Source organism: Platalea leucorodia, assembly GCF_965183815.1.
Source record: "Platalea leucorodia genome assembly, contig: HAP1_HAP1_SCAFFOLD_59, whole genome shotgun sequence".
NCBI classification, from domain to species: domain Eukaryota; kingdom Metazoa; phylum Chordata; class Aves; order Pelecaniformes; family Threskiornithidae; genus Platalea; species Platalea leucorodia.
Window position 1 is genome coordinate 530,553 of NW_028121451.1, and position 24,825 is coordinate 555,377.

A 24,825-nucleotide genomic window follows, 5' to 3' on the forward strand; every position below is an offset into this window, starting at 1 on the left:
TTGCAGTAAATGGAGAAACAGAAGATGTCTCAACCGAGATGCCTGGGGATTTCCTGGTGACCAACTAATGCTCCAGAAGGGAGCCCTGGGTCACATTTCCAAGCACCTTATGGGTACATCTGTAACCCCGGGGCAGCTCAGAGAGCAACAGTCTCTGCATGTGGGCAAATGAACCCAGACCTGAACGTAGGTCTTAGTCTTGAGTTGAAACCTACTTAAAACTTATTCTAGGCAACAACTCAAAACAATCTTCATTTGCAGAATGTCAGGTATTTTCGCTGAGTGCTAATACTGTTTTCCTTTTTTTATTTTTGTATTTGGGAGGACCACATGAGCACAGTGCATTACTTCCCCTCTGCCAACATATTTATATGCAGCTGTTCATCAAAATACATTTCCTACCAGTGCTCTCAGTGGAGAAATTTTCTTTTGAAAAACTACTCTATCTCTAGTGACCTATTTCCCATCTCTTCTTCAGCCTCTCTGCCCTTTCTCCTTCCTGTACCTCGTTTGTCTTTACAGAGAACTCCAGGTGAAGACTGATTGAGTAATTCAATGTGGGAGATATTTCTGGGCATCATCCAGTTCCCCTCCCTGCCCCCTACTCAATGGAGGGCTCCCCCCAGTTATGTGTCGTCCACAAACACGTCGAGGGTGAACTCTGTCCCATTGTCCAGGCCACCACTAAAGATGTCAGACAGCATTGGCCCCAGCACTTCTCCAGGAGGGACGCCTCTAGAAACTGGCCATCGGTTGGACTTTCTAACAAGGATCCTCATGTTCCCCCTCAGCTGCCATGACATTTCAAAGCCAAAGGGCAGCAGCCTTGCAATGGCAGCAGCCGTTTCCCCCAGCCCCCTTGGGTGCATCCCCTCTGCTCCCAGGCACTTGCCTGTGTCCAGCTGGCACTAGTGCTCCCCAGCTGCAGCTTGCTCTCACATGGCTGAAGCTTTGCTACCCCAGAGGCTGCTGGGGGACTCAAGGCCCAGGGAGACTTTGGGGCAGACCTTACCAGGCAAGGGGTGGGGAAGTGAGGCAATGAGATCCTCAGCCTCTTCCATGCCTGTGCAAGGCCTTTTTGGACAGCACTGGTGGTCCAAGTAATTGAATCTTGCTGGGATTTATCTGTCCCTCACTGTCAGGAGGGTATCTCGGGCCAAATTAGCCTCAGATCCACACTTGGGACTTCATCTTGGAGGGGTTTCACTTGGGAAGAAGAGCCCAGGAGTGAGGAGCTCAGCCTCATGGTGAAAAACATTTTCCTTATCTCCAGGCTGAATGCTCAGTGGTATTTTCCTCCCAATATGCACCATCATTAAGAGCCTAGCTCTGTATTCCCCATGACCTCCTTGTAGGCACTAGCAGGCTGGGATGAGCTGCCTCGCAGCCTTCCCTTCTCAAGGCTGGACAAGCCCAGCTCCCTCAGCCTCTCCTCACCAGCAAAGTGCTCCAGTCCCTGCCTGTCCTGCAGGCCCTTTGTTAAACCCACTACAGCTTGCCAATATCGTCCCAGAATTGAGGATCTGAAACCTGGACAGAATATTCCAGAGAATCCCTTCCCTCCATCTCCTGGCCATGCTCCTGATCACACAGCCCAGGATGCTGGTGGCCTCCCTTGCTGCCAGGGCACATGACCGCCTCCTGTCCAGCTCGCTGACAACCAAGACTTTTCCCACAGGGCTGCTCCCAGCCAGGCAGCCCCCAGCCTGTGCCATTGCCAGGGTGAGTCCCTTGCAGGGGCAGAAACTGGCATTTGTCCTTGTGGGATTTCATGAGGTTCCTGCCAATACGTGCTCTCGTCCTTCTTGAACGCCTTCATTGAGCACATAGGCCTGGGAGACCTTTTCACTAAAGACTCAGGCACAGAAGGCCTTGAGCCCCTCAGCCCCATTGCTGGCTCCTGTTTATTAGATTACCATCCTCATTCAGCAGCAGCCCTGCATTTGCCTTGTTCAGCCTTGGTCTCTAACACAGCAATGGACGCTCTTCTCTTTGCTCTTGACTTCTATTGCAGCCCCCAACTCCAGGTGGTCACCCCCTGGCAGCTGCTTCGTGGCCCCTGTCAGTGCCCTGTCCTGTGCCAGCCCAGCCCCGCTGCCTCACATGTGGTCCCACAGCCCCATTCTGCAGGCACAGCATGGCAAAGGGTGTATTTGGTGTGAGGAACAGTTTTTCTTGCACGATCTCCATGACGTCCCTTTGTGCCCTGTCCCCCTTCTGTTCCTCCTACTTGACACAGCCTCCCCCACATCCTGGAACCTACCCAGCCCTATGCGCACCCCATGTGGGGTTTCGCAGACATCCCTGCTCCGGGGTCTGCCAGGGTCTGGACAAGGAGAGAGGTCGAGCAGGGCTGGCCATTCCCCCAGTGCAGGCCCTGAGCCCAGCAGGAGGAGGCAAAAATGGCCGTGCAGCCAAACTCACCCATAAACCTGTGGAGAGGGGCCAGTGCTGGAAGTGGCCAAATAGGGAGGCTCACTCCAGTAACTGAAAGCTCCCTCCAATCCCATTCCCTAACAGATCGCCCCATGCCCTCCTCCCCTCAGCCCATGGAGAACACCAGCACAGCAGCACGACCTTGTGGGGGACAACTTCTTCAGGCTGTTCCTGACCTCAGCTTTGGAAGAAGAGCCCGACCTCCAGACACCAGCACTGACGAAATCCCCTTTTATTACAGAGGTGTGACATGGGAGGCCAGCTCTACCATCGGGCAAGGCACATGTGCTTTAGGTCAGCCAGACTGGGTTCATGCCTCTGGAGAAGTGGACTGCATGCAGACATTCCTGGACAAAAAGAATTCTCACAGATAAAATGACCAAAGCACAGGAGATTCCTCAGATACATTGGAAATCACATGGAAAGAGACCTGGGCAGCTTATTGCTGCTGAAAGACTACAGATTGAATGAGCTTCTTCAGAGCATCTTTGAGCTCCTGGTTCCTCATGCTGTAGATGAGGGGGTTCACTGCTGGAGGTACCACAGAATAGAAAACAGCCACCACCAGGTCCAAGGATGGGGAGGAGATGGAGGGGGGCTTCAGGTAGGCAAACACTACAGTGCTGATGAACAGAGAGACCACGGCCAGGTGAGGGAGGCACGTGGAAAAGGCTTTGTGCCTTCCTTGCTCGGAGGGGATCCTCAGCACGGCCCTGAAGATCTCCACATAGGACAGCACAATGAAAACAAAACACCCAAAAGCTAAAGCAAGACTAACCACAATAAGCCCAATCTCCCTGAGGTAGGAGTGTGAGCAGGAGAGCTTGAGGATGTGGGGGATTTCACAGAAGAACTGGTCCAAGGCATTGCCTTGGCAGAGGGGGAGTGAAAATGTATTGGCTGTGTGCAGCACAGCATTGAGAAATGCACTGCCCCAGGCAGCTGCTGCCATGTGGACACAAGCTCTGCTGCCCAGGAGGGTCCCGTAGTGCAGGGGTTTGCAGATGGCAATGTAGCGGTCATAGGCCATGATGGTGAGAAGACAATACTCTGCTCCTACCAACAAGGCAAAGAGAAAGATCTGGGCAGCACATCCTGCATAGGAGATGTCCCTGGTGTCCCAGAGGGAATTGGCCATGGCTTTGGGGACAGTGGTGGAGATGGATCCCAGGTCAAGGAGGGAGAGGTTGAGGAGGAAGAAGTACATGGGGGTATGGAGTTGGTGGTCGCAGGCTACAGTAGCGATGATGAGGCCATTGCCCAGGAGGGCAGCCAGGTAGATGGCCAGGAAGAGCCAGAAGTGCAAGAGCTGCAGCTCCCGTGTGTCCGCGAAGGCCAGGAGAAGGAACTCAGTGATGGAGCTGGTGTTGGACATCTGCTGCCTCTGGGCGTGGGGTCCTGTTCCTACAGGTAGAGTCAATGAAGCGTTAGGGGAGACTTCTCTGAGGAAAATCTAAGCCTTTCTCCTACACCTTCACCCTGCTACACTACACCCGCCACCCTGCCTACTCCTTTTCCAGGAGACCTTCCTTCAGCTCAGTGGCTGCAGCTCTGGCTGAACATAGTGTGGGGAGCAGGGCCTCTGCCCACTGGCTGCTGAGGAGTCAGCCCTGCTCTGCAGCAGTAAATTCATGGGAACGGTCAGGGCAAGGACCAGTCCTGGTGTTCAAATTTCTCAGATGAAACTGGTCCTAAACACAGAAGGGCCTGTCAGCATCTGCACTCCCAGTGATAAGGAACGGGGATAGCAGATGGCAGTTAGAAATGTTTGGGGTTTTTAAAGCTCCCCCCATCTCACCTGGGGAGTGTTCTTGGATGTCAAAACAACCTCAGCATTTCTGCTGCACTCAGGGAGAGCAGAGCGAGTCCTGCAAGGCAAAAGGATTGCCTGGGGCTTAGTGGAGACTGAGGGGAGCTGGTCTGTCCCTCTGACTTGTTCCCTCCAAGCTGCCGTGGGCTTGTTCTTCATGAGATGGGGGCTGATCTCACTCTTGTGTTACCCTGAAAAAAAAAAAAACAACAGACACTGCTGTGAGCAGAGGGATCCAGGGCAGACCACTAAATGTCTCACCTTTTCTCAAGGTCTCAGCACCCCACTTCTAGCCAAGGACACACATGGCTCATTCCACAAACCCAAAAGAACATTCTCTGTCATAGATAGCATCTCTGCACTTCTCCATGAGGATTTCAGATAACACAAAGGTGCTATAGGACAGGTTTGCAACCTGGAGGGGAGTTTGGAAGAAAACCTCAGGGAGAGAGCCAAGTGTCCTAACGACAACATCTGATCAAGGGGAAACCAGATTATTCTCCAGCTCCACACACTGCATTGCACACAGCCACAAAGGTTAGAGGAAAGCTGGGACACTTGTTCCCATGGACACACCTGCATGAAAGAACCCACAAAATCAGCGTGTGACTCTGCAGCTGAAACTCCACCTCCCCAGAGAGCCTGGCAGCAAAAATGAAAGAACAATAACACAGACAAGTTGAAACACAAAGAAAAATACATTGAGGGTGTGGCTGAGAGAGGCCAGGGCAGAGGCATTGGGGCACTCAGACAGCGTTCCCCTTCCCCAGCTGTGCACGCCACCTCCCAGACACCACCATTGCCGCGCAGCTGCTCTCAGCCCCTGTGCTCTGCAGAGGGAACTGGGCCCGTGGCTGGAGAGCTGCACCACGGCTCTGCTGGAGCTCTGGCTGCAGAGGAGGAGGTTCATGCCTTGGAGCCCCCAGCCCTGAGGGCAGAGGCTTTGGTGGGTGGGAGAGGAGGCAAGGGGGCTTGCTCAGAGGAAGGGGTCTGCAGTGGAGGGGATCAAGTGGAGGTTTCTGTATTCTCCCTCCGACAGCACTTCTGGTTTTAGTTTCCTCTCATTCCGTCATCATATCCCTGCTGCCTGTAGTTTTTTGTCCTGAGAGGTGTTTCCCGTCAGCAATCACAGACCCCATCCCAACGTCTGTGCACTCACCTTGGCCCTCCAGAAACCTGCCTGTTTGCAGGGCACTGGCTGGGTACATGTTCCTGTTTGCTCATGGAAAAAAGGAGAGGTCCCTAACCCCAATGTGTCCAGCAGAGGTGATTCTGGTGCTGTCCATAGGCAGAGGAGTGCCTGAAAACACATCAGTAGACTCCTGGAAGACCTACTGGTCACACAAATTTACAGTTCAGCAGACTCGGTGACTTGTCAAAATTAAGGCGGTCGTCCTGTTCTGTCCCTCTGATGGTGCGGCAGGGAGTCCTGGCTCTGGAGCGTGTCCTTCTCTTCTACACCAGAGAAACTGTGAGATTCCTCCTGAAAGATCCCATAGGGTGTGGGATGTGCTACCTCTTGGATTTTCCTCCATGAGCAAAAGCTACATCGCCCTGCATCCAGAGACTTACCATGTAGAAGGATGTGAAGATTTCTCCTGCAGTGAGCTCTCAGATCAAAGCCTTCCCACCCCAGACTGCCTTTAACCTCTCTGCCTCGCTCCTCTCCTCTCGGTCCCTGCAGGCAGTGCCCTCAGCCCTGCTGTGCTTTGCTGAGGAGCTGCTCCTGGGCAGAGCTGTCTCTCTGCAGGGCTGCCCACTTGCCATGAGCTGCCTCCATCCCAGGAGCCCAGCCCAGCTCAGCAGCAGAGGCCCAACCCAAGGCACCACTTTCTTTTCTCCCTCTGGGCTCCCTCCAGGTGTCCCTGGGGCTCCAGGGGAACCTGCTGTGAAACAGGCTGAAGGCATCACTCATGTTCCTTCCCTCTGCTGCAGAGACACTTCTTTTCTGCAGTATCATTTCCCCTATCAGGAAAAGATTTGGGCATGAGAATCCCCTTTTTTTTGTCCCATCATTAGGCAGGACACCCAGGAAGGTGACAAGGAAAGATCTAATTTCTTTAAGATGGGGACTTATCCTCAGTTCAATCAATCAAGCATTTCATTCTGGATCTTTAGACTTGGGTTTGGAAAGACATGCAGCTCTCTCTTGTCCATGCCATCTCTCTGCTCTGAAGAAGATCCTTTGCAGCCATGAGGTCTTCGAGACTTGGTACCAGATTTTCTTATGGCAAATATGAGCTTGCCTGGTTGTACAGCTTTGTTGCTTCAGCCCAAATGTGCAGCAGTGCCCTCAGCCAGGGGCACAGGCAGGCAGAGCTGGAGCTGTTCCTGAGCAGACAGAGCTGTGACATGGTGGCAGAGCTCAGGACAGCTGCTCTTCAAGGACAGCATCCTCCAAGCTCTGCAACGGTCCAGATCAAAACCCAGTCTAAACCTGAAAGGCAATTGAATAATGAGTGTTTCAGGAACAGTTAAAGAAGAAACAAAGATCCTGTGTGGCCACTGCTGAATTTAGGAAGAGCAGGTGTAGATAGATGTGAGATTCTGTGTGTCCTCTTTGCCTCAGACTTCCCCAGCAAGGTGTCCCAGGCCTCTGTGACTCAGGGCAGGACTCTGGAGGTGAACAGTCAGCGGTGGATGGGGATCAAGTCAGGGATCACTTGAGCAAATTCCATCCTTCCCAGTCTATGGGACAGGAGGGGCAGCATCGCAGGGAGCCGAGTGAGCAGGCCAATGGCACAGCAAGGCCACTCTCCATCATATTTCAAAGGTCATGGAGTCTGTTCAAACTCCCTGACAATGGGGAAAGTGCAAATGTTGCATGCGCCTTTCAAAATGCCCAAAGGATGTGCAGAGGAGCAAATGGCTGTGCCCCGGGTCATGTTCAGCTGGATCCCATTTCTGGGTGTCTGAAAGAGAAGGATTTACCCAGGGCAGCTTGTCTTTCACTGTCTTTTTTGCTTTCTGTGCTGAAAGGACAGGATTGCTGGAGCCAGGGTGAGCAGTGGTTGTCTTTTGACCTGGAAGTCAGTGAACTTTTTAACATTACCCCCCTCACCCTCCCAATATTCTTGTGCCCAAGTTAGAATATTCTGGTCTGCCTGGCTGGATAAGTTGATGGGTAAATAACCAGATGGATTGTCGGGCTCAGAGGGATGTGGTCAATGTGTGGTACTCTGCCTGGAGGCACCTAGCTAGTAGGGTCCTGCAGGGGTCTGTGCTGCCACCTTCCCTGTTTAACGGGCTTTTAATGACCTGGAGGAGATGAGAGAGTGCTTTTTCATAACATTTGTAGATGACACCTTATTGAGGAGAGCAGACCTGCCATCCCAAAGCACAAAGACAGGCCAGACTGATGGGCAAAAAGGAACATCATGATGTCCAATAAAGACAAATTTCAAGCCCTGCCTTGAGGCTCACTAATCCCATGCAATGACAGAGGTCAGAGGCTGTGTGGCTGGGCAGCAGTTCTGTGGGGAAGGCTCTGGTGGTCCTTGGATTTCATTAGGCAAATCAGGAGCTATCAGCAAAGAAGGTCAACAGCATCCTTTGCTTCTCTTTTCATTCCTTGAAATTACAAGTACTTCTCTTTTACTATCCTAATACCCCATAAAAAGAACAGCCTACCCTATTAAACCTTCCCCCATTGGCCATGCATTTCTTGTTTCGTGCCCTCTGTTGGCATTTGTGAGATGGTTGCTGTGGTAATTTTCAACCTTGGGTAGCAACTCCATTAAGTATGTCATTCTCTTTCCGTACTTGTAGTATCCTGCAATTCCCCATAGTGTTATCTTGTTTGAGACACTGGCCCACAAACCTCAAATGCCAATGTGTCGGAGTTTCAGTCCAGAGGGACCTCGACACACATAGGGACTTGGCCAACAGAAATCTCCTGAAGTTTTACAACTCAAAGAGGTCAAGGTCTGCACTGGGGGCAGAATAACCTCGTGCATCAGGACAGGCTGGGACCTGACTGGCTGAGGATTGTTCTGAGAAGGGCATGGAAGTTATGATGGACGCCATACGAGCCCATGGGTTTCCATTTTGAAAAGAGCATGGAGAAACCAGAGAAGGTCCAGAGGGAGTCTGTTACGATGGGCTTAGGAGCCTAAAGCACATGAGCTGTGTGGAGAGACTGAGGCAACTGGGCCTCTTTAGTCTGCTGAAGGGGAGGCACAGGGCAGCCTAAAAGCAGGCGACACCTGCCCGGAGAGGTGGTGGAGCCAAGCTCTTCTGCAATGGCAGATGGTATGGCAGAGACCACAGCCACAAGCTTCTTCCCGGGGGCTTCAGACTGGGCCTCAGGAAAAACTGACTAGGAGGGTGATGCTGCACTGCAGCAGGACACCCAGAGCCTCTCTGTGATCTCCATCTTTGGAGACTTTCAGCTTTCAGCTCTGCAAAGTCACAGCCAACCTGACCCACGGTTGCTGATTCCCCACCCTGTGGTGGGAGCCTGGACCGGACACACCCAGTAGTCCCTTTTCCCACCATCTGTTCCACGCACTTGCACCTTGCAGTGTGCCCCAGGAGAAAGGATTCAGCTGGAAGTGAGGGTCTCTCCAGCACTGGCTCCTGGGACAATTCAGGCTGGAATTGTTCTGTACTCAGGAGGTCTCTAGTCCTGCCTTTGGTTCCAAGCAGGGCCAGCTCTGAGGTCCAAGCAGGTTGCTCAGTGAATGTCAGCATCCCTGTACACAGTCTGCACATGAGCCAGGCATCGATGCCACCATTGCAGCAATGGAGATGAGGCATTGGACCAGCTCCCTGAACCCAGGAATCGGTGTGCCATGCCTCCCGAGATTCCTGGGAACACCTCAGCATTTTGTCCAGAGAAGTGTGCCTTCTCTTTCGATGTCCTGTGAGAGAGATACAAATAGGTGAAGCTCTATCGTCTGAACTCACAAATTCTCTGTCAGTAAAGAGAAAGTCCCACAGCCTGTGGGATGTTCTCATGATTTGGTCCTATGGGAAGCTCAGTTTCATGGCTTGAGCCTGCTGCATTCACATTTCCAGCAAGGGGAAATGTTCGAGTTTGGGCATCAAACTTTTGCCCATTCTGCCTGGAGAGCCGGGACAGTTGTGTCACACAGCAGCCAGTGTCAGAGGGAAGATGGAGGTCATGTGAACTGAAATGGTTTCAACTCAAATGGAAGCTTGAACCCTGAGCTGGCAGGACAACATTGGCTGCAGTTAGACAGAAGTTACCCACACAAATCTAAGTTCAGACCTAGTTGGCAGAGTTTCTCACGCAGCTCACTGAGGAGAGCAGCGTGTTGGGGAGAGGGGAGACGTTTCAGTTTCCCAAATCCCGGGACAGTGCCCAAACCATCCTTCCCTTGGCCTGAGATGCAAATCTGGTATGGCCTCTGTCAAGAATCCTTCAACAATCCTTCAGGTGTTTGTGTGATTTCTCTAAGAATTTCAGTATCTAGAAAAAGAAAAAAAAAAAGCCTTAATCTGACTAAACGTAAATTTCTGCAATGTAGCAGTCTGCTTCTGTAGCAGCAATTCTGGGCAATGCCAACTGAATCAGTGTTTGCAATACAAGGCATGAAACCCCATCCGTTAGTACACATCTGAAGTAGTTCAGATGAAGGGTGGTTTTGCAAAGGTCGCCCTTTGTGTGCCCAGGTGGCATGGACACTGCTGGTTTCCCTCTGCAGAGAGTGGCAGAAGCTGGATCCCCTTCTCAGGACAGACGCCTTGCCAGGAAGACACAGCCATGGGGTTTGCTCATTAGGTTCTTACTGGCACTTCACTCAGCATCTCTTTGGATGTAGCTGGTGCTTTTCTGTGACTACAGAAAATCACACCCTTTTCAGAAGAGGTGGTCATAAAAGCCCTGTTATGAACAAGAAAGCTCACCGTGAGCTCTGGAGGAAACCAGGAAGATTGTAACAAGTGCCAGGAAGATCCAGGAAGCTCAAGGATTCTTCTGAAGTGTGAGTGGCCCTGAGCAGCAGTGATTGGCTGTGTGTAGGTCTGGGTTGGGGATGTCAGAGAGAAAGAAGGTGATGGCTGATGGATTTAGCGAATCCTTAAACCATGTCTGAGCCCAGAAATGGAAAGCAGTTGATGTCTGTTGGTAGAGGAGGCAAGGAGAATGTTTGTCCCGGGAAGATGGCAGGAAGGAAGGCCCCTCCTGTGTAAATCAGGGATGATACAGATGTTTTCACCTATGGCTCAGCTTAGGAGACGGGGAATGCCTGCTGCTGCGAGTGGCTGTGCTCGGTCATGCCCCAGGAGCTGACCTTGCACTCCTTCCCTCCTTCCCTCCCCATCCTTTTCTGGACTCGGGAAACATCCATGAGCCTGGAGGATGGAAAAACCTCCATGGCTGAGGTGAAACAGGTTGAGTTTTGATTCTGAGGCAGCAGAAGAAGGAGGATGTGCAGTTCAGTGCTGGGATATGGAGATAAAGAGAGGATTCAAGTGAGTTTCAGGGCTGGGACACCTTGGGTGACTGAAGAGCATTAGCAGGGCTTTGGAAGAAGCTGCACAGGTTATGGGAAATTCATAGCCATTGGCAAAACCTCAGAAAACCACAGCTTTGTGTTTGAAGACATGGTCAGTGAGGACAGAAAGTCATTAGTAAAGCCTGGGACATCATGGGGTCAGAGTGAGGTGGGGAAGCAGGGCTGGTGGTTAAAATCTGCAGAGAAAGAGGCCAGTGTAGGACAGCCTGTGGTGGGGATGGCCCCTTTGGGGGGGCTCAGACCCCACAACAGAACTGAAATCCTTGTCCTTTTGACTATGGCTGCTGTCTCTTCCACTGTAGTTCCTGAGAAGACACCAGCTCCTTACAGCCCCAGAGCTTTGGTGCCTCCTCACCCACCCTCCCTAGAGCCTGGGAGGACTCCTATCACTGTCCTGCACTCAGCATCACACACACCCCCATCTCACTGCTCCCAGGAACAGCCCTGAGCATCCCGTGAGGGAAAGGATCCCCATTCCTAGGGTATGGGGCTCAGCGCTTGGACATCCTGCTTGATGAGACACAGCAAAGGCTTTCACAGCAACCTCCACTTTTGATTTTCACATTTCATTTCAGCCCCAAGGGACAGCAGCTTTGTCTGCTCATTCCTTCCATGGTCTCTTCAGTGATGGCCCTCAATGGGGCCCACTAGCACCCTCAGAAACTTGGAGGTTTGCTGCTGACTTTTGCTTCTGCAGAGGCCAGTTCAGTCCACTTTCAGTATCTGCAGTTGAGGAAGTCGGCACCAGAGGGCTCATGAGCACGCAAAACGCCCCAAGCAGCCGAGTCTCTGGGCATATTTCCTTAATTCCTCAGTTCTTATTGGGTTAATTGGAGAGATTTCAGAAGTGAAAATATTTCAGCAATCAAAAACAATAAGAAAGGATTTCTTTTTCTTCCACTTTTCTTCATTTGTCTGCTTACACATTAAGTGCTATTAGCAATCTCCAAATGGTATTGAAACTCAACATCTCCAAATGGAGGCTGAATATGTAGAGAAGTCAAGCCCCTTTCTGTCACACACTCTATGGGCAGTCTTTGTCCTGAGCCCCAATCCCCACCTTTCTCTCATCGACCACCCGGGACTTACAGCAGCCTTCTTCCAATCTGAGCTTTCTCCACTCAAGTCTGTAGCTGCATGTTTCAGCCCATTGGCACCAGTTTCCACCTGTTTTTCTTGGACAACAAGCTGCATGCAGACACAGAACATGTTTCTTAATTGAAAAAAAAAAAAACCAAAAAACCAAAGGAAGACGTGGTTCTGTAAAAAATAAAATACACTCTTCTGCTTTAAATTAAGTCCACATTACCTCCTCTGAAGGCCTCTTTTGACAGTGGATGGCCTTAGGTCAACAGAAAACACATTTTTGTGTCAAGCACAGATCCTAAAACCCCCCCCAAAGCACTCCTTGCCCTGCACTTTGTTTGTCCATATTTGCTCACAATGAGCCACACACTGAAGTCCCAAGCTCCCTCGATTCACAGAGGGAAGCAAAGAGACAAAGTGAATGAAAAGCTCTCTTTTGAATAGTCAAATCTGCACTAACCCCAGCATATCTGGGTTACAGGAGCATCTTCAAGTAGACTCTGCAGCATCTAGACCCACTCATTTCTCATTCTCCTCCAGCGCTGGACAGCTTGCGTGCAATTCTCCAGGCTTCCCTTTCTACTCAATGGAGAGATATCAGTTGTCTCAACTGAGATGCTTTGGCCCACCCTGCCTGTCCGCTAGCTCCTGCTCCAGAAAGTCTCCCGTCAGCTCTGGGTCACTTTGCCCAGTCCCAGGTGGGAGCCTCAGCTACCCCTGGGAATCTTGGAGGCAGTGGACACCTCTGTGTGGGCAACTGCATCAGCCCCTGAAGGAAGATGTTAGGCAGAAGTTGAAACGTATGCAGGAAAGACCTTGGTGTAATGAGTGTGTAAGAAGTCTTCCTTTTCACAACTTGGACGCTGGTCTGTAAATTCTCATTATTGTTTCATGGGCCATGGACATGGACCAGCAAGCTGATGACACTTTCTCTCCCTCTCTGTAAATACAGATTTACACATCTGGTCCCTTTTCACTGGTAACATTTGAGTTTGCTCCAGTAGCTCCTGATTTGATTCCTCTCCACTCTTGGCTCTTTTCCTCTAGAGTCCTGCCTTGAGGCACAAAGGCCTGGGAGATCTTGCTGGTGATAATGGAGATAAAAAGCACACAAAATATCTCAGATCTATCTCTACCTACTCTTTAGCAGTGATCCCATATTAGCTTTGCTCCTTCTTTAACTGTCCCTGAAGTAGTAACAGCTTATTATGATGCCCTTGAATTGACTTTCCAGTTTCAAGTGAGTTAGCAGCTGTGCTAACAAGTTCTCCCAAGACACTCCAGAAACCGCCTGGACTGTTTGCATGCTGCTGTGTTCCTCTTCCAGAAAATGCCAACGTCATTAAAGACCCCAGTGAGGCCCAGGCTTCTACATCCAGTGACTTCCTTGCGGTGCCTATTGGTCTCTTCTCCCAAGTAGCAAGCGACAGGACAAGAAGAAGTGGCCTCAAGTTGCACCAGGGGAGATTTAGATTGCATATTAGGTAAAATTTCTACACCAAAAGAGTTGTCAGGCATTGGAACAGGCTGCCCAGGGAAGCTGTTGAGTCCTAATCCATGGAGATATTTAAAAGATGTGCGGTGCTTAGGGACATGGTTTAGCGGTGGACTTGGCAGTGTTAGGTTTATGGTCAGACTCGATGATCTTAAAGGCTTTTTCCAATCTAAATGTTTCTATGATTCTACGAGTCTATGACTATGCCCACTTTCTCACCCTCACATGACAGCTGTGCTAAGAAGTTCTCCCAAGACACTCCAGAAACCGCCTGGACTGTTTGCATGCTGCTGTGTTCCTCTTCATGAAAATGCCGGGGTTATTAAAGTTCCCAGTGAGGCCCAGGCTTCTACATCCAGTGGCTTCCCTGGGGTGCTTAGAGAAGACTATGCCCACTTTCTCACCCTGACTGAGGGTTCCTTGTCTCCCACCACGATGTCACAACTTCACTGGCGCCTCCTCTGACCCTCACTCACCAGGGCTCAGCCAGCTTTTCACTTGCCCCAGTAAGGAGCTTCAGACATCCAAGCAGCTTCTTCACTTTGAGGAAACCCAACTCCTGATCCTTCCAGGCTGTCTGTCCTGAAAAGTCTGTACCCATCCATCACAGCACCCCAAGCACCACCATGCCTTGGCAGTTACTCCATTGATGTCAAAAAGCACAGTCTCCAGCTCGTCCTGCCTATGCCACTGGCTGAGGGCATCGGTGCCCGTTTGGGCTGTAGCACTCAGCTGTAGCACGAGGCCACGCTCTGACTTGTCTTAGGGAAACCTGGTACCAAGTGTCCAGGACCCCATGTGGGCAAAGGCTTGGCTTCAGAGCAGAGACATGCCAGAGGGGTTGGCAGATGGAAACATGAAGCTGAAATTGACTGCTAAGAGTGAGCAAACAGCAAGGACAGAGAGAAACAGGGCTGGGAAGGGCAGCCCTGGCAGGAAACGGGTTTTTGTCAGTGGTGTGTCTGCTGCCCCTTAGGACCTTTGGTGGAGGTGAAGCTGGTCTCCAGGAATGACAAGGTGCTACTGACAGGCCCGCTGTGAAAATGGTTTGTCTGTTCCTTGACTGTGTTTTCCTGGGGGGTGAGTAAAGGTTGATGGAGAGAAAAAAAAACAAAACTTTGAAAGTGTAGGCATAAGCACAGAGACCCCAGTGTGATGTTTCTCCTAGTCATGGGCTGCCCTACATCCACTGGATAGAGAAGGGACAGGCCTTGCCCCACTGCAGAGCTGGCAATCAGTTCCTTGCACCAAGGCACCGAATCTGCCTGCGATGCTGCCAGGTGTCTGGCACACACTCACTCTGAATGGGGATGGCTTTCCTGTACAGGACCATCGCTGTCCCTGCCAAATGCCTGTGGCTGCGTGTCAGAGCCTTGGCACCTCACATGACATTACGGGCCTGGAATTGGCATTACACGGAATAACTGCCCTGAATTTGATGAGGCAATGTGAGTATGTTCTTGATGCCATCATCATTAGAGTCAATGGAGATCTAGTAAACCTGGCTGATGAAAAGACAGGGAGACTTAGCTCTGCCTATGGTACATGACTCCATTTCAGCAGATGAATCCCTGCATAGGCTGCCCTGAACATAACAAATAGAGACAGGTCCTATCGTCCTGAAAGGGGGCATCTGATGTCATTTCATTTGGCCAAAGATTCCTCACCAGCCTCCAAGATGATGTCCCCAAATGCTACCCTGTCTCTCAGCATTGCTCCACAAGGGCTTGCAAGCTCGTTCCATGTATCTTGGACCATCTCTGGAACTTCAGGTGTCACCAGGTCTTTGCATCTGAACACCTCAGTCCTGGCCTCCATCTCCATTAATGAGCATGGGAGCTGAGCCAAGGAGCTCACATGCAGGTGCCTCTTGTGTGCGCACCTGAACTGAGGCAAGAGGAATCCACCTCCTGTGGGTTTGTGGTCTGCATGGGGGAAGCTGAGGACTGCAGACATAGAATGGGGGCTGAATCCCTTCCCTCAGCAATGGTAAATGAGATCATTCCCTGTCCTTGCCTGGGTGTCCTGCCTAAAGATGGGACAATGATAAGGTGATTCTTGGACCTAACTCTTCTTCAGATGGGAGAAATGACCCTGGTGGAAAGCAGTGTCACTCCCCAGCTGAGGGAGGGAACATGAGTGATGCCTTCAGCCTGTTTCACAGCAGGTTCCCCTGGAGCCCCAGGGACACCTGGAGGGAGCCCAGAGGGGCAGAGAAAGTGGTGCCTTGGGCTGGGCCTCTGCTGCTGAGCTGGGCTGGGCTCCTGGGATGGAGGGAGCTGCTGGCAAGTGGGCAGCACTGCAGAGAGACAGCTCTGCCCAGGAGCAGCTCCTCTGCAAAGGACAGCAGGGCTGAGGGCACTGCCTGCAGGCACCGAGGGGAGAGGAGCGAGGCAGAGAGAGGTTAAAGGCAGTCTAGGGTGAGAGTAAACTGAGAGCTCGCTGCGGGAGAAATCTTCACAGCCCTTTCCATGGTAAGTCTCTGGCTGCAGGGCAATGCAGCTGTGTTTCCTTGAGGAGTCTCCTAAAACTGGCACATCCCACAGATTACAGGATCTGTAAGGACAACTCTCAGAGTTTCTGTAGTGTGGAGGAGGAGGACATACTCCAGAGCAGGGACCCCCTGCTGCACCATCAGAGGGACAGAACAGGACGGCTGCCTTTTCCCAGGGATGACTGCAGGGGTGTGAAGGTGGGTGTGCAGCCAGGGGTGCCCAGGGCTGTCCTTCCAAGCAGGGTCCCTGCACCCCAGGGGCTGTGTGCTGGGGCAGGGACTCTGCCACCTGTCAGGGTCAGCACTCAGCCTGGCCGAGGAATTCACCATGGTGCTGCACGGAGAATCTGTGGGTGGAAGGAGCAGACCCCAGCAAGGCAGGGTCCTTCTGCTGTTAAGAGGGTGCTGTGTGGGTCAGGGCTGCTCAGAGCTTCAGCTCACTTCCAGAATATTTTCAAGAGGAGGTTTCAAGGAGAATAGCAAGACAAGAATTACTCTAAAGATAAGGAACTTTCCTGAGTCTGTGTTTTAATTTCCTACTGTTGGGGACTGGGAGAGGACAAATGATAAAGGAGTTCACCGAGACTGCTGAACTGTAACTTTGAGTCATCAGTAGGTCTTCCAGGAGTCTACTGATGTGTTTTCAGGCACTCCTGTGCCTATGGACAGAAGCAGTATTACTTTTGCTGGACACATTGGGGTTAGGGACCTGTCCTTTTTTCCATGAGCAAACAGGAAAATGCACCCAGCCAGTGCCCTGCAAACAGGCAGGTTTCTGGAGGGCCAGGATGAGTGCACAGAGACTGGGATGGAGTCTGTGAGCACTGACAGGGAAAAGACATGGGACAGGGAAACACTTCCCAGGGTGAGAATCTTCAGGCAGCAAGGATATGATCTGGGAATGAGAGGAAACAAAAACCAGAAGTATGTAGGAGGCGGAACGCAGAAAACTCCATTTGATCCCTTCCAGTGCAGACCCCTTCCTCTGAGCAAGCCCCCTTGCCTCCTCTCCCACCCACCAAAGCCTCTGCCCTCAGGGCTGGGGGCTCCAAGGCGTGAACCACCTCCTCTGCAGCCGGAGCTCCAGCAGAGCCGTGGTGCAGCTCTCCAGCCACGGGCCCAGTTCCCTCTGCAGAGCACAGGGGCTGAGAGCAGCTGCCTGGCAATGTTGGTGTCTGGGAGGTGGCGTGCACAGCTGGGGAAGGGGAACGCTGTCTGAGTGCCCCAATGCCTCTGCCCTGGCCTCTCTCAGCCACATCCTCAATGTATATTTTTCCTTGTTTCTCCACTTGTCTTTATGATTGTTATGTCATTCTTGCTGCCAGGATCCCTGGGGAGGTGGAGTTTCAGCTGCAGAGTCACACGCTGATTTTGTGGGTTCTTTCATGCAGGTGTGTCCATGGGAACAAGTGTCCCAGCTTTCCTCTAACCTTTGTGGCTGTGTGCAATGCAGTGTGCGGGACTGGAGAATAAGCTGGTTTTCCCTTGATCAGATGGTGTCATTAGGACACTTGGCTCTCTCCCTGACGTTTCCTTCCCAACTCCCCTCCAGGTTGCAAACCTGTCCTATAGCACCTTTGTGTTATCTGAAATCCTCATGGAGAAGTGCAGAGATGCTATGACAGAGAATGTTCTTTTGCGTTTGTGGAATGAGCCATGTGTGTCCTTGGGTGGAAGTGGGGTGCTGAGACCTTGAGAAAAGGTGAGACATTTAGTGGTCTGCCCTGGATCCCTCTGCAGGTTTCTGTGGGGCCAAGGTGAGTGCACAGAGGTTGGGATGGGTCTGTGATTGCTGACAGGGAACAGACATGGGACAGGGAAACACCTCCCAGCAGGAAAATCTCCAGGAAGCAGGGATATGCTCTGGGAATGAGCGGAAACTAAAACCAGAAGTGCTGTGGGAGGGAGAATGCAGAAAACTCTGTGTGATCCCCTCCACTGCAGACCCCTTCCTCTGAGCAAGCCCCCTTGCCTCCTCTCCCACCCACCAAAGCCTCTGCCCTCAGGGCTGGGGGGTCCAAGGCGTGAACCACCTCCTCTGCAGCCAGAGCTCCAGCAGAGCCGTGGTGCAGCTCTCCAGCCACGGGCCCAGTTCCCTCTGCAGAGCACAGGGGCTGAGAGCAGCTGCGCGGCAATGGTGGTGTCTGGGAGGTGGCGTGCACAGCTGGGGAAGGGGAACGCTGTCTGAGTGCCCCAATGCCTCTCCCTTTTCCTCTCTAAGCTCACTGTATTTTTTCTTTTTCCTCCACTCGTCTGTGTTGCTGCTGTTGTTATCCTGTTCTTGCTGCCAGGCTCTCTGCGGATGGGAATTTTTAGCTGCAGAGTCACACGCTGATCTTTTGGGTCCTTTCATGCATTTGTGTCCATGGGAACACGTCCCAGCTTTCCTCTAAGCTGTGTGGCTGTGGGCAATGGAGTCTGTGGAGCTGGGGTATGAAGTGAATCTCCCTTAATCAGATGCCATCATTAGGACACTTAACCATCTCCTTGAGGATTCCTTCCAAGCTGTGACCTTCCTTCCAAGATGCAAACCTGTCCTATAGCACCTTTGTGTTATCTGAAGGCACCATGGAGAAGATCGGAGATGCTACAACAGAGAAAATGCTGTTGGGTTTGTGAAATGAGCCATGTGTGTCCTCAGCTAGAAGTGGGTTGTTGAGATGTTGAGAAAGGGTGAGATATTTAATGGTCTGAGGTGGATCCCTCTGCTCACAGCAGTGCTTGATGGCTTTTCAGGGTAATATGGAAGTGTGATCACCCTCCAGCTCAGAAAGCTGCAAGCCCCGGGCAGCTGGGAGGAAGAGGGAGGGACAGACCAGCTCCCCTCCCTCTGCACTAAGCCACAGGCACTCCTCCTGCCTCGCAGGACTCCCTCTGTTCTCCCTGAGTGCAGCACAAATGCTGAGGCTTTCTGACATCCAAGAACACTCCCATGGGTGGGACCGGAGGAAGAGCTGTAAAAACACCAAACTTCTCAACCTGCCTTCTGCCACCTCACTTCCTTATCACTGGGAGTGCAGATGCTGACAGCCCCTTCTGCACTAGGAGTGGTTTCATGAGACAAGGTCAAACACCAGGACTGGCCCCTGCCCCCACTCTTCCCATGAACCCACTGCTGCACGGCAGGGCTGACCTCTCGGCAGCCAGTGGGCAGAGGCCCTGCTCCTCATGGCACATTCAGCCAGCACCAATCAGGGCTGCAGCCACACAGCTGAAGGAAGGTCTCCTAGAAAAGGAAAAAACTGTTTGTGTAGCGGGGGGTGGGGTGGGGGTGTATGGGAAATGGCTTTGATTTTGCTCAGAGAAGTCTCCCCTAACTTGTCACTGTCTTTTCCTCCTATGTCCGTGCCCATATCCACTGTCAGAAAATGTCCAATGGCAGCTCCATCACCCAGTTCCTCCTCCTGGCATTCACAGACACACGGGAGCTGCAGCTCTTGCACTTCTGGCTCTTCCTGGGCATCTACCTGGCTGCCCTCCTGGGCAATGGCCTCATCATCAGCACTGTAGTCTGTGACCACCGCCTCCACACCCCCATGTACTTCTTCCTCCTCAACCTTTCTTTACTTGACCTGGGCTCCATCTCCACCACTGTCCCCAAATCCATGGCCAATTCCCTCTGGGACACCAGGGACATCTCCTATGCAGGATGTGCTGCCCAGGTCTTTCTGTTTGTCTTCTTGATGTCAGCAGAGTATTGTCTCCTCACCATCATGGCCTATGACCGCTACGTTGCCATCTGCAAACCCCTGTACTACGGGACCCTCCTGGGCAGCAGAGCTTGTGTCCACATGGCAGCAGCTGCCTGGGGCACTGGGTTTCTCTATGCTCTCCTACACACTGCCAATACATTTTCATTCCCCCTCTGCCAAGACAATGCTGTGGAGCAGTTCTTCTGTGAAATCCCCCACATCCTCAAGCTCTCCTGCTCAGATGCCTACCTCAGGGAAGCTGGGCTTCTTGTGGTCAGTATCTTAGTAGTATTCAGCTGTTTTGTTTTCATTGTGCTGTCCTATGTGCAGATCTTCAGGGCTGTGCTGATGATCCCCTCTGAGCAGGGACGCCACAAAGCCTTTTCCACGTGCCTCCCTCACCTGGCCGTGGTCTCCCTCTTTCTCAGCACTGTAGTGTTTGCCTACCTGAAGCCCCCCTCCATCTCCTCCCCATCTCTGGACTTTGTGGTGGCAGTTCTGTACTCGGTGGTGCCTCCAGCATTGAACCCCCTCATCTACAGCATGAGGAACCAGCAGCTCAAGGGTGCATTTTGGAAACAGATAACTGGATGTTTTTCTGGAGCAATAAACTGCCCATCATCTTCTGCATAGCCATTGTCGTGGTTTAATCATGATAATATTGTCATCCCCTTTCTAATTCACTGTCTGCTTTTCTTTTCTGACCGAGTGGCTGTGTAAATGAGGTGCTGTTCTCTCTGTGTGTTTAAAGAAAATAATGGGTCATTCACTGACTACTTCTTTCCTGATATCTTTCCTTCAAGGCCTTTTTGGAGCTGCAGGGACAGTTCCTGTGTGCATGGGTGGAGAGGATAAGAGTCCTGGCATGGCAGCACTGCCATGGCGCACCAACGCTTGGTCTTCCAGGGCTTTTCTCTTGCACTTCCACACTCTCTTCCTGATTCCTTGTGTTGGTGTCAGCCCTGAGTGCTCTGGCAGCTTGGTCACAATGGGCACTTCTGTGACAGAGCTGGCCTCCATAACAGCATTTCCATAAAGAAGCGTGATCTCCTCAGGGCAGTGCATGAAGGCTTAGGTCTTTGTCCAAAGCTGCTGTCAAGAACAAGCTCAAGAAAGGGCCCTGGGGAGGAAAACACTAGTCAACATCTAATGTGTGTGAGTGTGCAGGGTTGGGGCACACAGCAGTGTCCTCACACAGCCAGGCGTCTAGGGACCAGCTTGACGGACCAGCAGAGCAGGGTCTGATCTGTGCCCGTGTTTGCCTGACACCCTGAGCAAGGTGCCCCAGGGCAATGGCCACAGACCAGCCCCTTGCAACCACCATTCCCAGCACTGGCCCCTACTCCAACTCGGAGAGGTTCTTTGTCCCTTCATGGAAGGACACCAAAGGAGTAGGTCAGAAGTCCATGTTTGCATTGTACAGAGGAGACGTAAGCATACACATCTTGTGCATGAGGGGTTATGAACATGAGTGAGCCCAAATGCCATCAGCTGTTCCTAGAGGTGCCATGAAGGCCAGTGGGACAGACAATGCCTACAGGTCATTTCACTTTGAGAGTAACGTCCCCTGGGAAAGCACCTGAATGCAGCACTGGGATGTGCTTCCTTGAGCCGAGGTCCATTCCTCATGCTGAGGGGCATCTCAGACAGGCGCAGAGCAGGGCGATACACCGCAGGGCTGAGGTGCCTTCCAGCCCCTGGCAGTGGCAACAGGAGGCCAGAGAGTCATTGTGCCTGCTGCAGTGCCCTGCCTCCGCACATGCAAGGGAAGGACTCGTGCCTCTGAGCACCCCTGTGTGTATGAGGAGTGCATGAGGCCAGCTCAGATATGGGCACCTCACAGGCCCCTGCCCTTTCTGTGTGTGACTCCAGGAACAAACCCCACTGGCCCAGGGAGATTCATCTCACCCGCCTCAGACAGGCTCATTGCAAATGCTCCTGTCTGCTCACGTCACCCTTTCTGGATTGTGCCCTCAAAGGTGTCAGAGGCATCAGAGAGGTTCTGGGGTCCTTGGAAAAGGCAAACATCAAACCTTTCTTCAAGAAGTGCAAGAAAGAGGACTGGGAGAATTACAGGCTGGTCATCGTCACCTCAGTCCCTGCGAAGGGGATGGGCCAAATACTGCTGCAGCCATTTCCAGGTACTTGTAGGACAAGAAAGGGATTGCCGAACCTGTATGGGTAGGGGAAAGAAGGGGATGTTTTGTACGTGGGACTTAGGAAGGGTTTTGACATGGTTTCCCATAATCTCTTTATAGCCAGATTGGTTCCCAGTCCAGGAATCTGGACGGAAGAAGTGGGTGATGTAGTGATGGGAAGCTGGCTGGTGGATCCAGCCCAAATGTCAGCAGTGGTAGAGTCCTGCTGGTGGCCACTTCCTAGTGGCATCCCTCAGTGCAAGCAGTGGGGCCAACACTGTTGAGTGTCTTCATTAACTGCCTGGATAATGTGCCGGAGTGCCTTTTCAGCTCCTTTGTGGATGATGCCAAACTGGGCAGACCCGTTCCGCAACCTCATCTTGTTCACCCTGCCTTGAGCAGGATAGCTGGACAAGGTGATGTTCAGGGGTCTCTTCCAAGCTGAGTTATTCTAGGATTCAATGAATGTTTTCCTTGGAGAGCTTTTTGAAGACAGAAGAGACAGAAGAAGAAGGAGAAACAGAGAGGCAGAAGTAGAGGCATAAAATGCACCAATATAAATACAGCAGTTCCTCTGAGGAACATTTCTCTGCTCAAACCATTGGTCGGAAATCTATTAGATAAATTTGATGAAACAAGCTTACTTTTATCTGCTCACATACTGGGCCACAAAGAGAGTGATGGCTGGGTAGAGTATCATATGGTCATTTGTGTCTCAGGAACTCATAATCCATTAGGAAGCCAATGGCTGGGAAGGGGGCTGTGAGGTCACTTCTGCCTCTGGAGGTGAGAGGCCAACAGCAGGAATGTGTCTGGGAAAGGCACTGTGAGGTCACTTCTTCCTGAAACAGCCGATAGGTCAGCCCTCGACTCATGGCTGGGATATGTGCTTCTAAACTCACATCTACCGGTGTCTCTGACAGGCCAGCAGAAGGCACCTGGTTGGCACATTGGCTGGGAGACCCCCTCTGCCAAAGGACCTAGGCTCAGTGCAGGAAGGGGGCTTCTATTTTGGCTGTCCTGTCTCTTCTGCCTGAGTACAGGATGGGACAGCCGCAGGCACGCAGTTTGGTCATGTCTATCCGAGAAGCTGAAAGGCTCTCAGCCTTGGAAGATCATGGTGAGGTTACTTCTGTCTGGTCAGATGAAGGGCTACAAGAAGGCTTATGGTTTTGGATGCCTGTTTGAAGGGTTATTTCCCAGATGGTGGAGCTTTCCTTGGATGTAGGAAAGAGCAGGATACAGAAACACTGCCGCACAGTGCAGCTTGGATGGTGGAGACTGGACATGAGGAGGAAGAAATACCACTCAGAGGGTGGTGCTGTGGTACATGAAGTCCTCCGGAAGGAGTATGAGGTCAGTCCACCTCCTTGTGTTTGAAGGAACAGAGTGTGAGGGTGGACAGCCGTCAGTGAATGTATGGAAATGGCAGGGTGAGAGCAAGGTGAGGAAGCGAAATGGGTGTCTGCAGCCTGCAGGGCAAAAGAAGCAGCTGTGGGACAGCGTAGGACAAGCTGTGGTGGAGATGGCAAAGAGTGGTGGCAAGGCCGGAAGTGGCCAAGAGAACCCTAGGCTGTTCCCTTTAACTATGGCAATCATCCCTGCCACCAAGGCCTATGAGGAGTCGTTGTCCTAAGGCACTGGGGGGCCCTCATTGCCTCCTTGCACACCCCCAGTAAGGCTGTGAGGTGCCATAGCCTTGTCCTGCACTCAGCATCACGCCCCCACACACATCCCACTGCCCTAGGAAGAGCCCTGAGCAATGCATGAGGGACAGGACCTGCCTTCCCCGGGGCTTGGGGTCAGAGCTTGGCCTCTCTGCTTCATAAAACAAAGCCAGGGTTTCCTCAGCATCTGAGCTGCCTGCACATTCCCTTTGCCTGCCTGCAATCATGGCCTCCAATTCTCTGCTCTAATGAGTCCCTGGGGAGGCTTTGCCAGTAATGGCCCTCAGTGGGGCTTATGAATACTTCAAGATACTTTGGGTTTTGCTTTTGATGCTGACTCTTTCAGAGGTTTGTGCAATCTCTTCTCAGTACCTGAATTTCAAGGACTCAGCACCAAATACACCATGGGGCTCGTTAAAACACAAAAAGCCCTAATAATGTATTTCTCTTCCTTTAATTTTCTTCAAGTCTTGAAGAGTTGTACAGATAATTGAAGCTGTTTCCTGTGTACTTATGGAGAAAGATTTCAAAGAGCTTCTAAAAAACATAAGGTTTTATTTCCAAGGGTGTAGTTCATTATTTTTCAGTTTAGAGAAGAGGTGACGGCAGCATTCTCCAATAGATATCAATGCAGGGTGTCTCCTCGGGAGGTGTGGACTGGTAGGAGAAGCTGTCCCTTGAGCTCTGACAGCCTCCCACCTCACCTCCCCAACCCCACCATTTCTCTCCTTCCCCACCTGCGACTTTTCCTTACAGCAGACTTCTCCACTCAACTCTGCAGCTGGATGGTACAGCTCATTTGCACCATCTCCCCCCTGCTCTCCTTAGAGACCTGGCTGCACACAGGCACAGAAGGGTTTTTCCTATTTGCAAGCAAAGGAAAAGTCAAGCATGGTCAAGTTCCATAAAGAAAACCGACTCTGCAAGCATCTGCTAAGTACAGGCTGCCTCTAAGGAGGATGCCTTTCTACAGGGGATAATCTTAGGAGATCTATTTCAGGCAGGTAGATCCAAAGAAGAGAGATATAAACATAATTAAAGAGTTGGCCAAGGAGACAATTAGACTGCTGAAAGAGAGGCAAACTTTTAAGTCCCTGATGTCAAAGCTGCAACTGGATGGGTGAGAGGAATCTGAATGAACAAAGAGTAAGGGGAGGAGAAAACAGGAGACAAAGGGAAAGGGCTTTTGTCTAGGCAGTCTGCATCTGAAAAGATGACGTTAGAAATGGTTCTTCTTTCAAGAGAGCTGAAAACATGTGAAAGATAAAACTTATATTTATATAAATACTATTAATTTCTTTTAATAATTTAAATTTAATTGTAATTTAAATTTAAATTCCATACACGGTATAACAGGCAGAATAGTGGTAACGAAGTTACACTGGAAGATTGATATTTCTTTGGAATATCCCTTTTGAAAGGTCACAGGATTGGCAGAGGTCTCTTGGGAGTGAGGACAAAACAATGTTGCAGCCATCTTTGAAAGAGGCCAAAAGTGCAACCCCAGGAACGCCAGGCCGTACAA

At 51.5% G+C, this 24,825-nt stretch overlaps 2 protein-coding genes across 2 annotated transcripts; one reads left to right on the forward strand and one right to left on the reverse strand.

The window, feature by feature from the left end:
- Window positions 1-2,875: 2,875 nt before the first annotated feature.
- LOC309603366 (olfactory receptor 14C36-like) lies at window positions 2,876-3,811 on the reverse strand (the record flags this gene model as incomplete). The annotated part of the gene is made up of 1 exon (XM_082338232.1): window positions 2,876-3,811. The coding sequence occupies one exon, from the start codon at window positions 3,809-3,811 to the stop codon at window positions 2,876-2,878; it is 936 nt and encodes a 311-aa protein (XP_082194358.1).
- A 15,360-nt stretch (window positions 3,812-19,171) lies between these two features.
- LOC309603367 (olfactory receptor 14A16-like) lies at window positions 19,172-20,128 on the forward strand (the record flags this gene model as incomplete). The annotated part of the gene is made up of 1 exon (XM_082338233.1): window positions 19,172-20,128. The coding sequence occupies one exon, from the start codon at window positions 19,172-19,174 to the stop codon at window positions 20,126-20,128; it is 957 nt and encodes a 318-aa protein (XP_082194359.1).
- Between the last annotated feature and the right edge of the window lie 4,697 nt (window positions 20,129-24,825).